Below are 13,928 nucleotides of genomic sequence, written 5' to 3'. Positions count from 1 at the left end.
ATTATGTATAGCAGCAGGGCGGCGGCTGAGTTACATATAGGAATCTATACAGTAGTAGGTTCGGAGCTCAGAACGCTGGTGGTTGTTTGGCGCATGCGCAGTTATAGCCAATGCTGTACATCAGCACTCTATGACTTCTCTCCAGCAGCTGTAACCATGGAGACCTGGCGTGTTCCTAGAAGGCTGGTGAGCCGCCTTAGGAGACGATGGAGAGGCGCACAACCTGCAATGACCCAAGGTCTAAGAGGAAGCACATACCAGAGGAGAAGCACATAGTAAGGTAGCCATCTAGTAATGTGAGACGTGTAATAGCGCTGTGCAATCCTTACTAAACACAGTCCCATCTTTCCTTAGGACCTCAGCTTGCAGCCACAAGGATCTTGAAGAAGGTGAGATCTTACCAGATTTGTATATTATTCATTAAAGCGACCGTCCGGTCAGCAGCTTAAAGGGGTGCTCTGATCACAGGAAGTGGGACGTGACATCCTGAGCGGGAGAGGAGCGGGAAGTGAAGTGGCAACACGGCGCTCCCATTAGTGGCGCTCACACTTCCAACCGCTGATGACGACGTCTTTATATCAGACGCTGTAGCTAAACAGATCCGTCTTTGTAGCGAAGAGCTTGAAAGCAGCCAAGGAGTAAGTAGTGAGGAAAAATAAATAGCAGCCAGTCATCCTGCATATGATAGACTATGGGTGGTTTCATATCTGCGTTGAAACCTTCAGTCGAACGCTCTGTCGCAAATTCGGCGTATAATACCGGAAGAAAAAGTGCTGCATGCAGCACTTTTAATTCTGGCTAAAAGTTTGACAGCTGTGCGGAAAGTGAATGGACCCCATTATAGTCAATAGGGTCTGTCCGGAGCTGTTCAGTTCCATCCAGAGACAGAGCCATTCGGCCATATTGTTTTAAACATTTGGCATTATGGTTTCAATCATAGCTCGCAGCTTATTTAGATGAATATAAAAGGTAATGATAATGAATAGGGATGAGCGAGTATACTCGCTAAGGCACTACTCGCTCGAGTAATGTGCCTTAGCCGAGTATCTCCCCGCTCGTCCCGAAAGATTCGGGGGCCGCCGCAGCTGACAGGTGAGTTGCGGCGGGGAGCGGGGCAGAGCGGGCGGGAGAGAGAGATCTTCCCCCCCCGTTCCTGCCTGCTCTCCCCCGCAGCTCCCCGCCCCGTGGCGGCACCCGAATCTTTCGGGACGAGCGGGGAGATACTCGGCTAAGGCACATTACTCGAGCGAGTAGTGCCTTAGCGAGTATACTCGCTCATCCCTAATAATGAAAAAGCCCCCTCAGCAGGCAGAAATGGTATAGTCTATAGCTAATGCTGTGCTGATGCATCATGGAATAGATTTGAAAGTAAAAACTCTCAAGATGATGGCTGTTGAGCATCAAACAGGGGGCTGCACTGCAGGGAAGTGACTGCAATACGCAGAGTGTGACAGGCAATCCGGTGTGGAGGCAAGTGATGGAAAAATGTGTTTTTGCTGGAGTCAGATAAGGGACATGGCAGCAATATAGGCATAGCCGCATGTCTGGCTCCCAGCACACAGCCATCTCTCCAGAATACACGGGCAGATCGAGTCCACCAGAGAGGCGCCATGAAGGGCTGCTCTACATTCTGGTTTATAGCTGGAGGACCCCTTCTATGACATTCATATACCTTAGTAAGACATATGTCCAGGGGTCTTCATGAGACCACCTTTTAAGAAATACAAGTCATGCATGGGCAAACATACATCCATACCAACTGCTCACTTTCTTCTGACAGAAACTGATGACAGCACTGAGCCCGTAGGTCATACTGCACTTTGGGCATCAGTTTGGCCTAGAATTGTCAAAAATGTTATCAGTGTTTGTGACTGATTCCTTTGGCCCGGGGTAGAGAAACATTGCAAGTACTATATTTCTGTCCAGCTAATAAAGCTTCTGCATTGCCATCTAGTTGCAGCTTACCTCCAGAGCTGTCATGCCCATCCCGTCAGGGGGATGTCTATTCAATTATAAAGAGGGAGATTTATCATATGTGCAGTTTTGCTGCAACTATTTCTTCCAACTTTTTGGTTATGTTTGTGCTTAGGATGCGCCTACTTCTTCAAAATGTCACATGCAGCTTGTTAAAGTAGGTGCAAACACCTTCTTTCTCTGTGGTGTGAAACTTGCTCTGACAAAACGCCTCCTCAGCGCTGGAACAGCTGTGTGACTTTATATGCAGCTTTTAAAAAGTGGCGCACATTATAAATCAGGTCTGAACTGCTGCGCCACTTAAATCGCACCCACAATTTTAGACTGAAATTAAAATGGTAAAACCTGGTGTACAGATTAAAAAATGAGGCGCATGCTAACTAGACCAGAAAAGTCTACATTTTAGGACGAAATCCAGGCACACCAGCTTTGATAAATCTTCTCCAAAGTTTCTTTAAAAAAAGACCCTCCAATCCAAAACTAAAATGACATTATTATGTTGCAGATGTTTAGTAAACATACTTGGTGCCCTCCTTGGAGTCCATGCTGCCTCCGTTCCTCCACTCTGGTCCCTCGTTCCATTCCTCATAAAGCCATATTCAGACGACTGTATGTGGGTTGCACCCAAGAAACTCGGATGCGACTCATATCAGACAGGACACGGAATAATTTAAGAAATTTACTACATCTATAGTAACAATCTGATTTAAGTAATATCTTTTTTGATGATATATTTCAAAATTGCAATACCCATTAGGTGAATGGCAGAGGATCGCTCAGGCAGCCTGACTATACCTCAGAGGGGGAGTCAATAGGTTGGTTTTAAGCAATCCCAAACCCTTTTTTTTCCCAGGACGTTAGTGCAGCCAATGTTTATGGTAATGAATACACATTCTTGGCCAATCAAATGTCACGGCTGTATAAAGGTTCTGCACAGGTTAACAGCATTAGTGAAAGCGGAGAAAGAATTGTGACATTTTTTTATTTTTTTAAGGAGCTCATGAGGATGTCATTTCAAAGGATCCACAGAAAGGATGCAGATTGCAGATCAAAACTATCAAAATTCCCAGGGCGATGAAAAAGGAAGCATTTCTGCAGGTAGAATATTTACTTTGGTTGATACATATCAGGAAAGCGCAGATGAAAATATAGATAGTATCCAAGTTATAGGCTTTTTACTAAATAGTATTGCCAAGTCTCATGGCTCATTCACGGGGCTGTATTATGGCCCCATACAAGCTCCAAATTGTGCAAGGTCGTAATATGATGGCCATAGACGTCTGTGAGACCCTACTGTACCCCCACAGGCCTCCAGTTTCAAACTTTTTTTGTAGGATTCATAAGGAGATAATAGGTTTGATACAGGAGAATACCGTTACACACCGAGGTACCGTATGTTGGAACATACGCTAATTATGGTTCCATAGTACAGAGCCATGGGGACTCTGTGCTGCTGTACCAGCACCATCAGCCCTGACTACCAGTGCAGATCAGACATGTGATAGATGGAGACATGACTTTAAAAAAAAAAAAAAAAAAACAAACACTCCCATATGGCTTGAAGAAGTGACAGCAAAGCTGTCTAGCCATCTTTAACCCCTTCATGACATGGCCTATTTTGGGCTTAAGGACGCAACAATTTTTGGCGGATTTTCTTCTCCGTTTATCAAAAGTCATAACTTTTTTATTTTTCCGTCGACGCGGCCGTATAAGGGCTTGTTTTTTGCGTGGCGAACAGTAGTTTTTATTGGTGCCACTTTTGGGTACATAGACTATATTGTAAAACTTTTTTAATTTTTTTTTATGATAGCAGGGAGAGAAAACGCATCAATTCTACCATAGATTTTTTTTAATTTTTTTTTACAGCGTTAATCATGCAGCATAAATGAGACATTCCATTTTTTCTGCGTGTCGGTACGGTTACAACGATACCAAAATTCTTACATTTTTTTTAGGTTTTCCCACTTTTCTGCAATAAAACCCTTTTTTTTGGGAAATCTTTTTTCTATTCTAAATTGCTGAATTCAAAGTCCTGTAACTTTTTTATTTTTTGATGTACGGCACTCTATGAGGGCTTATTTTTTGCGAGACGAGCTGTAGTTTTTACTGGTACCATTTTGGGGTACATATGGCTATTTTGATCACTTTTATTGCGTTTTTAGTGAGGCAAAATGCTAAAAATTAGGATTTTGCCTCAGTTTTTTAGCGTTTTTTTTCCGTGCACAGTCAAAAGCATGTGCAACTTATTGTACGCGTCGTTACGGACGCGACAATACCAAATATGTGGGTTTTTATTTTTTTTTTACCTTTTTTTATGCTAATCTGAGAAAAAGCATAAAAAAATGTTTTTTTTTACTCTTTTTTTACATTTTTTTAAATTTTTTTTTAATCTTTGTTTTTTTTTACACTGTTTGTGTCCCTCTGGGGGACTCTGACCACTGCCCTGATGATCGCTGTCATAAGGCATGGCAGAGCTACTGCTCTGCCATGCCTTATCGCTTATACAGCGATCACAGGCACTGGTAATACAGGACGCCGGTATCTGGCGTCCTGTTGCCATGGTGACAGGCCGGGCTCTCGCGATGACATCGCGAGTTCCGGCCGGAGACACAGAGGGAGCGCGATCCCTCTGTGAACTCTTTCCCTGCCACGATCTACTTAGATCGCGGCAGGGAAGGGGTTAAAAGCGGGGGGCGCATCTCCGATGCCCCCCCGCTGTTGCAGCGGGACGCCGGCTGTGACTGACAGCCGGCTCCCGCTGCGGGATAGTGCGGGATCATATGTGATCCCGCACTATCTCCAGGACGTAAGTTTACGTCCTGTTGCGGGAAGTACCAGGCTGCCAGGACGTAAACTTATGCCCTGCAGCGGGAAGGGGTTAAAGACTTTTTTGCTTTTAAAGTGCAACATGGGTAATTTCCTTTTATTCATTTATTATGTAGCTATCCCCCCAGTATATATCAGTAAGCCAGTGTTGCCTTAGTTAGTTATTCCTTTCTGAAACTCCCACCCTCTTTTCCCTCAGATTGTCATGTGATCTCAATTCTGACCAGTTCAGATGTACTTGGGGTTATGTATTCATTTTCTAGTCAAATTGCACACAAACTGCCTAGAATGGGAAACGGGCACCCCTGTCACAGTTACTGATGATGATCACACAGTTCCTGTCACACAGTTATAATAAAGGAAATCACAGCTCATCATCTTGACTGGATACTAATGGTCTGTAGGTTAATTAGATAAATCTAGAAGGTAATGATAATTAAACTGACCCCCCAGCAGGTAGAATGGTATAGCCACATCTAATGCTGCGCTGATGCATTATGGGGTACATGTGAAACTGAAAGTAATAACTCTCACCATGAAGATGGTGCCTGATAAGCACCAGACAGGGTGATGCACTGCTTGGGAAGTGGCTGCAAAACAAAGACAAGGCCTTCAGAGTTTGACAGCGGGTGGATCGGCATGGAAAAATGTGTTTTTGCCAGATTGTCTTTTTAATATACTCTGGCAGAATGGATAGCTAGGGAGTCTTTCACACTGTGCACTTAAGTCCAGTGTTAGTTCTGTCATTGCTATATGACAGAATACGTATGTGCTGTATGTGTTCTACATAGAAAACTGCATAAAGACGAATAGCAGGATGGAACCACAGCTGTCAATATGTGAGACGGGGACTTCTTTGGTCTTCATTTGACATACCATAGCTTCCGTCCATATTAGTCTTATAAATTGGATAAGGGACGGTTCGAATTCAGGAGGCACTTAGTGTAAGGTCATTAGCAGAGGAGAGAACGCAGGTAAGGGGGCAGACAAAGATGAGGGAGAATATGTAGGGCAGTGCAGCGCTGCGGAGGGCTTTATGGATGAGAGATATGAGTTTAAATTGTATTTATTGGATGGGTAGCCAGTATAGTGACTGGCGCAGGGTGGAGGCGTCAGTGTAGTGACTGACGCGGGGCGGAGGCGTCAGTGTAGTGACTGACGCGGGGCGGAGGCGTGAGTGTAGTGACTGGCGCGGGGCGGAGGCGTCAGTGTAGTGACTGGCGCGGGGCAGAGGTGTCAGTGTAGTGACTGGCGCAGGGTAGTGGTGTCAGTGTAGTGACTGGCGCAGGGTAGTGGTGTCAGTGTAGTGACTGGCGCAGGGTAGTGGTGTCAGTATAGTGACTGGCGCGGGGTAGTGGTGTCAGTGTAGTGACTGGCGTGGGGTAGAGGTGTCAGTGTAGTGACTGGCGCAGGGTAGTGGTGTCAGTGTAGTGACTGGCGCAGGGTAGTGGTGTCAGTGTAGTGACTGGCGCAGGGTAGTGGTGTCAGTGTAGTGACTGGCGCAGGGTAGTGGTGTCAGTGTAGTGACTGGCGCAGGGTAGTGGTGTCAGTATAGTGACTGGCACGGGGTAGTGGTGTCAGTGTAGTGACTGGCGCGGGGTAGTGGTGTCAGTGTAGTGACTGGCGCGGGGTGGAGGTGTCAGTGTAGTGACTGGCGCGGGGTAGAGGTGTCAGTGTAGTGACTGGCGCAGGGTAGTGGTGTCAGTGTAGTGACTGGCGCGGGGTAGAGGTGTCAGTGTAGTGACTGGCGCGGGGTAGAAGTGTCAGTGTAGTGACTGGCGCGGGGTAGAAGTGTCAGTGTAGTGACTGGCGCGGGGTAGAAGTGTCAGTGTAGTGACTGGCGCGGGGTAGAGGTGTCAGTGTAGTGACTGGCGCGGGGTAGAGGTGTCAGTGTAGTGACTGGCGCGGGGTAGAGGTGTCAGTGTAGTGACTGGCGCGGGGTAGAGGTGTCAGTGTAGTGACTGGCGCGGGGTAGAGGTGTCAGTGTAGTGACTGGCGCAGGGTAGTGGTGTCAGTGTAGTGACTGGCGCAGGGTAGTGGTGTCAGTGTAGTGACTGGCGCAGGGTAGTGGTGTCAGTGTAGTGACTGGCGCAGGGTAGTGGTGTCAGTGTAGTGACTGGCGCAGGGTAGAGGTTTCAGTGTAGTGACTGGCGCAGGGTAGAGGTTTCAGTGTAGCGACTGGCGCAGGGTGGAGACGTCAATGTAGCGACTGGCGCAGGGTGGAGGTGTCAGTGTAGTGACTGGCGTAGGGTAGAAGTATCAGTGTAGTGACTGGCACAGGGTAGAGGCATCAGTGTAGCAGTTGAAGAAAAAGATAAGCTTGGCTGCTGCATTTAGGATAGGTTGCAGAGAGGGGAAAACTGATTAGTTCCGTACAGCTGAATGCTAATCTGTGCAAATGTTTTTGAGCTGTTTTCATATAATTTTATATTTTAGCATCCTGACCTTACTATGGGCCAAAAACGATATTTATGCAGCATTGCCCGAATCTACAGCACCAGCAACATGAGAGCCCTGACTGCAAAACATTGGCATTCACGGATAACGTGGTATGGCATGTTGAAATATGATGGAAAGTTTTTATCGAGTCATACTTGAGAGGTTTTCAAGGATTTTTTTTTATTGATGGCCTGTCCTTGGGATAGGTCATGAATATAAGGCTGGATTCACACGAACGTATATCGGCTCAGTTTTCACGCCGAGCCGATATACGTCGTCCTCATCTGCAGGGGGGTAGGCTGGAAGAGCCAGGAGCAGGAACTGAGCTCCCGCCCCTCTCTGCCTCCTCTCCGCCCCTCTGCACTATTTGCAATAAAAGGAGGCGGGATGGGGGCGGGGCTAAGTTCTGAGAATTAGCCCAGTCCCCGTCCCGCCTCTCCCCATTGCAAATAGTGCAGAGGGGCAGAGAGGAGGCAGAGAGGGGGCGGGAGCTTAGTTCCTACTCCTGGCTCTTCCAGCCTCCCCTTCCCTCCCCTCCAGCAGATGAAGATGGCGTATATCGGCTCGGCGTGAAAACCGAGCCGATATACGTTCGTGTAAATCCAGCCTAAAACTGAGGTCCGGCACTGGGTACCCCCGCTGATGAGCTGTTTTTGTCAAGTTGCTATTGGCCAGATCTAGCACAGCTTCTTTTACTGCCAAGTGGAATGAAATAGTACTGCAAGGTCAAGCTCATTCCTTTGAATGGGACTCAGCTTGCAGTACCATTACAGGCCACTGCACAGTATACAGAGCTTGCTAATTCCGATGCACAGCGGCTTCTGTAAACAGCTCATTGGCAGGAGTGCAGCGTATGGACCCAATCCAATATTGATGGCCTATCCTGAAAACAGATGGTCAATAAAACAGTTAACAGAAAACCCTTGAAGATGCATAAATGTTCCAACAGAATATGGAATGTAAGGCAATTTCTGTAAACTTTTTTTTCCACTTGACAAAACAGCTGTAAAATATTTTTAATATGTGAATATGACCAGGGCCTCATTTACATGGTGTGGGGTCGGAAGTTTGCATACAAAAGTGTGGAGCTGAAAAGACATTAAAGTTGGGAACTGTATATATAAACCATAATATTAAAACCACTGACAGGTGAAGTAAATAACATTATCTCAGTATAAAGGCACCTGCCAGAGGGTGGGATATATTAGGCAGCACGTGAGTCAGTTCTTCAAGTTGATGAGTTGGAAGCAGGAAAAGTGGTCAAGTGTCATGATCAGACTGGCTTTGACAAGGGCCAAATTGTGATGGCTAGATGACTGGGTCCGAGAGTCTCCAAAATGGCAGGTCTTATAGGATGTTCTTGTAGGGTATTCCCGGTATTCAGTAGTTAGTACCTCCAAAAGTGGTCCAAGGAAGTGCAACTGGTGACTCGTTGTCAGGGTCTTGGATGCCCAAAGTATGATGGTATGTGTATTTACCCCTCTGCACTGATCCCATATACAAGTTACTGGAATGCAAATCACTAAGAAAAAGGTGTCAGAATACAGAGTGCATCGCAACTTACTTTGTATGGGGTTGCAGACTGGTTTGTGCCCTTGTTGACCCTTGTCTACCACCAACTTTGCCTACAATGGCCCTGTGAGCATCAGAACTGGACACAAAGCAATAGGAGAAAGTGGCCTGATGAATCACATTTTCTTTTAGTTCACGTAGACCAGCGGTCCCCAACTCCAGTCCTCGGGGACCACCAACAGGTCATGTTTTCAGGATATCCTATAGTAAGAACACCTGTGGCAATGTCTGAGGCACTTACAATAATTACATCACCTGTGCAATACTGAGGAAATCCTGAAAACATGACCTGTTTGCGGTCCCTGAGGACTGGAGTTGGGGAACACTGACGTAGACAACTGGGTGCATCACTTACCTGGGGAAGAAGAGAAGCCAGCAGTCTGGGGCTCTAAGCAATGTTCTGCTGGGAAACCTTGGGTCTTAACATCTATATAGGTATTTCTTTGACATATACCACTTACCTAAACATTGTTGCAGATGAAATACACCCCTTCGTGGTAACGGTATTCCCTAATGACAGTGGCCTCTTTCAGCAGGGGAGTGTACTGTCCCACTGCCAACATACTTTAGAAATGGTTTGAGTAGGATGATAGTTTAAAGGGACACAGTCCTCACCTTTGAGCCCCATAAACTACGTTTAGGTTGTGTGAACTAGTACCCCATTCCAATTCTGTGTCTCCATGAAGTCAGCGCAGGCCAGCATAGAGATGAATGAGAGATGTGTTAGCAGAATCAATTAAGCTGCTTGTGTGCACTGACTTTGTGGGGACACACCGCTGGAACGGGGCACTTGGTGAGTATGAAAGATACCTCTGGGGGCTCCCTGCTCCATCATCTTTAACTCAAGGTGATGGCAGTGTTCCTTTAGGGTGTTTACTTAGCCTTCAGAATGCCCAGATCTCTATCCTAGCCAGCATGTGTGGTATGTGCTTAAAAAAAAGTCCAATATATATGAAGGTCCACACTTGCAACTTACAGTACTGAAAGGAACTGCTGCTAACATCTCGGTGTCAGATACCACAGGACACCTTCAGAGGTCTTGTGGAGTCCAAGTCTTGACAACTCAGAGCCATTTTGGAAGCATGAGGAGAAACTACACAATAGGTAGTTTAAATGTTACTAGTTTATCGCTTTCATATATAGACCAGTGTAGAACAGATGAATTAGAAAGCACTGGAGAATGGGCTAGGTGGGTCACAGAATAGGATTTCCGACTGGTTTCTCCTGAGAATTTAATACATGCATTCTTACACCTATATTCAAGACACAGATCCTATTCCCAGCGTTGGTCCAATGGACCAAACTAACAGAAAGAAACAGAACCCTTTCCAATACACTGTCTGACGTCTAAAGATATTCTGATTTAAGGCTGTACAGCTCCGATGTTGGAAGACATCCGTCAGGGTTCTCTTACTGCATATATTGCCAGCCTCTCTGCTGTCGGAGCGTATCCAACATGTCACATCATGCAGTACTGGCTTTAGCCAGCATATAGCGCCATTGTATAACAGCAGAAAAAGTAGTCCTGCTAGGAAAATCTGGATACAAATTGGATTGGAAAGGGTTAATTAAGTATCCATTTCACTAATGACAGTGAATAGTTCTGTTACAGTACTGTTTTTGGCAGCTGTGATATTACTCGTTGACAAAATCTTCATCTGTACTGTGGATGGTCTGCACTGCCCTCCGTCAGACATATACAGTACAGATTTTTTTATTTTTTTTAAACTCCTGCTTTTCCCACGGAACCCGTGGCCTGGACAGCTTCCATTGACTGCAATGGAAGTAATCTGTGTGGACACAGCAGAAAAATGGAGCATGCTGCGATTTTTCATCCTGGAGCAGAAAGCGCAATTGGTTTCTGCTCGAGTGCTGCGGAATCCAGCGCAGTCACCCGCTCCGGATTCTGTAATTATCTGCCCATATGCATTCGGCCTAAAGCTAGGTGCCTGCAAGGCTCGGGCACATCTCACATCGGACAGGACACAGACGTCAGTTTGTGTGCTGTTCGAATTACACGGGCCCTACACACTGACATGCATCGGCGTGTTCTATTTCTCATCCGTGATAGGAACAGGACATGGAGGAGTTTTTATTTTACGCTGACCCTCAAGCGGTGTGTAAAACAGTCAATGCGTATAACCTCATAGACCTATAATGTGGCCATATGCTATTCGCGAATTAACATGGACAGCACGCAGCCCCAACACAGACTAATGTGGGGGGAGGCCCAAGCCAAATAAGGTTGCTACATTGCTGACTTATGGACAGAGAATTACTGACACCGGGAGAAATTACATAATGGCATAAAGAAACATGGACAAGCTTTAATGTGAGCTGAAACTGAAAATGTAATTACTGCATTGTGACTATGTAGGTAGAGGAGTTTATAAATTGCTTTATAGCTTTCACGGTCTTAGAACTGTGCTATTATATTGTATATAGGTTCAAAGAAAGTTCATCTGAATCTTCCATCTTCAAGAAAAAGCAAGAATGAAATAAAAGGGACATTCCAGAAGGTACGGTTTTAGTAACATTTGGGTTGCAATTTGAATAAGAAAGAGGGCACCAACATGGTGTGGCATGCTGTAGTACACAAGGTATTGTCCCATGGAAACATTACTTCTATGGGAGAGTATTTCTGTGATACAGTGACAGAGAGCAAACGGCAGCACAGAGTGCCTATGACCCAGGGATCTGTGTGTCTCCATACACATTGCTATGCTCTGTGAAGGAGGCCTAACAAAATGACCTGCATATTAAGAAGGCATTTTAATAACAATTTTCTTTTCATTTCTGTTCAGAGTACATAGAGCAGCTAAGACTACTGAAGCTTCAAGGACCACAGAAGACACGCCAGAGCAAATCACGCCTTTCAATGAAATAGACCAACCGTGATGGCTGAAGACAAAGTATTAGAAAAGGGCTTTTTTTTCCACCTGCTGTGTTTGTTGACTAAGGCTGGTCTAACACAGATGGGTCGGATTCCGCAAGAGAGAGGCCTCAACGGAATCCGGCTCTGACCGCGGCAGGTGAAACCACGTACCAGTAATTTCTTTACTGCGGATGACCACGGACGCTAGCCATCGGTCATGTGTAGTAGAGATTTTTTTTCTTGTTTTAGATATTTGTATTTCCTGCACCGTCGCTAGGCAATAACGCAGGTACCCGCGGCCTAGCCGAAATGTCAGTTGCGGAGGGGCCATATGTCAAGCGGCTTCCACTGACTTCAATGGGAGCCGTCCATGTGGATTCCGCACAAAAATAGAACATGCTGCAATTTTATTTTCGCTGGCAGAAATCGCAATAGCTATCTGCTCATCTGATCGGATATGTAAATGTTCTATTTTTCTTTTTTGTGTGTGTGTGCGTAATACCGTGGATCGTCCACGCAGGTGATGATCGCGAATTATGCAATTCAAATCCGGTCATTTGAGACCAGCCCTAAACATGACCTTACTACAATCCACTCCATAGATAATGCATGTATGCATCTTTTCTTTCATGAGAATTTGATATAAAAGGGCTCTAAATTTTTTTTTTTTAATTCTCAATAGTCCAACAGAACCTGTTAGCATGTTTGAGCCCCATAAACTAAGTTATAGAGCTCAAAAGGAGAGGGAGATGTTTCCAGGGAGCTTCTTTTTTTTTTTTTAAACTCATTCGGTCCCACGGATAGATAGAGGGGGAGACAGACACTGTTTGTAGTTAGTTTACCATTTCTCTATTGACTTCCAGCTAACATCTGACCTCAGATGTTTTTTTTTCCTTAAGGGGTCTTGTCATTTAAAAAAAAAACAAACAAAAAAAACCCCTAAACTTTCCTACGGTATTCCTCCCTTATCAGTCTGCTTACCACATCATCTTCTGGCTCCTCCAGTCCCCCAGATGACATCACCTCCACCCGTCCGGATTCTCTTCCTGTTATGGAGCATCCATTCTCGGCCCTCTCCTTCCTGCAGGTCAGTGTACATTACGTCACTAATGATGTAGTTAGTGGTCACTGCCTAGCAGAGAATGCCGAGACCGCTGTCTCGCCACGAGTGTTCATATACTATTGTCGCGAGACAGCGCGCAAGCACAGTTTCGGCAATAGCTGGGCATAAGATTTGGTATTCCCCGCTAGGCAGTGAACTTTACATCAGTAGTGACGTAGCGTACATTGACCTGCAGGAAGGAGAATGCTTGTGAATGGACGCAACGTCACAGGAAGAAAAGGATCTGGCTGGCTGGAGGTGAGGTGACCCAGAGGACTGCAGAAGCCTGGAGAAGATGTGGTAAAAATACTGACAGGGGAGGAATAGATAAGTATAGAACTTCTTTAAGGCAACAGGGAAAAGACTCCAGGTAAAAACACCACAAAACAGTGTTTCTATACAAAACGCTATGTATGAAAACGGCACAAATGTTTTTTTTCCTACTTTAACCCCTTCCCGCCCCAGGACGTACCGGTACGTCCTGGGAGCCTGGTATTTCCAGCTACAGGACGTACTGGTACGTCCTGGGGATAGCGCGAGATCACATATGATCCCGCGCTATCCCGCTGCAACAGCGGGGGAGCATTGGAGATGCGCCCCCCGCTGTTAACCCCTTCCCTGCCGCGATCTAAGTAGATCGCGGTAGGGAAAGAGTTCACTCCCTCTGTGTCTCCGGCCGGCCTGTCGCCATGGCAAAAGGACGCCAGACACGGGCGTCCTGTATTGCCTATGATCGCTGTATAAGCAATAAGGCATGGCAGAGCAGTAGCTCTGCCATGCCTTATGACAGCGATCATAGGCATAGTGCTGCAAGTCCTTCAAAGGGACTCAAATAGTGTAAAAAAAAATAAAAATGTAAAAAAAAAAAACCCTTTTATGCTTTTTCTAATATTAGCATTAAAAAAAAAGGTAAAAAGAAATGAAAACCCCACATATTGGGTATTGCTGCGTCCGTAACGACGTGTACAAAAAGTTGAACATGCTTTTTATTTTGTACGGCAAAAAGCGTAACAAAAAACGCTAAAAAACAGAGGCAAAATGCTAATTTTTAGCATTTTGCCTCCCCAAAAAATACAATAAAAGTGATCATAAAAGCTGTACATTCCAAAATGTAACCAACAAAAACTACAGCTCGTCTTG

The 13,928-nt window shown here is 45.6% G+C and overlaps 1 protein-coding gene across 1 annotated transcript; it reads left to right on the top strand.

Moving 5' to 3' along the window:
- The first annotated feature begins 153 nt into the window (after positions 1–153).
- On the top strand, positions 154–12,780 carry FAM216A (family with sequence similarity 216 member A). The gene is made up of 6 exons (XM_066601923.1): positions 154–280; positions 355–389; positions 2,969–3,072; positions 7,237–7,349; positions 11,257–11,330; positions 11,616–12,780. The coding sequence occupies exons 1-5, from the start codon at positions 207–209 to the stop codon at positions 11,306–11,308; spliced, it is 378 nt and encodes a 125-aa protein (XP_066458020.1). The 5' UTR covers positions 154–206; the 3' UTR covers positions 11,309–11,330; positions 11,616–12,780.
- The last annotated feature ends 1,148 nt before the right edge of the window (positions 12,781–13,928 follow it).

The sequence above is a fragment of the Eleutherodactylus coqui genome, chromosome 5 (assembly GCF_035609145.1).
Source record: "Eleutherodactylus coqui strain aEleCoq1 chromosome 5, aEleCoq1.hap1, whole genome shotgun sequence".
Classification (NCBI taxonomy): domain Eukaryota; kingdom Metazoa; phylum Chordata; class Amphibia; order Anura; family Eleutherodactylidae; genus Eleutherodactylus; species Eleutherodactylus coqui.
This window is presented reverse-complemented; position numbering and strand designations above follow the sequence as displayed.

What these genes read in the sequence shown, in the direction of transcription:
- FAM216A (XM_066601923.1), top strand. Translation starts at nt 207, where the DNA reads ATGGAGAGGCGCACAACCTGCAATGACCCAAGGTCTAAGAGGAAGCAC. An exon ending in GAGGAGAAGCACATAGTAAG is followed by an intron (nt 281 to 354) that starts GTAGCCATCTAG and finishes ATCTTTCCTTAG; the next exon opens with GACCTCAGCTTGCAGCCACA. An exon ending in AAAAGGAAGCATTTCTGCAG is followed by an intron (nt 3,073 to 7,236) that starts GTAGAATATTTA and finishes TTTATATTTTAG; the next exon opens with CATCCTGACCTTACTATGGG.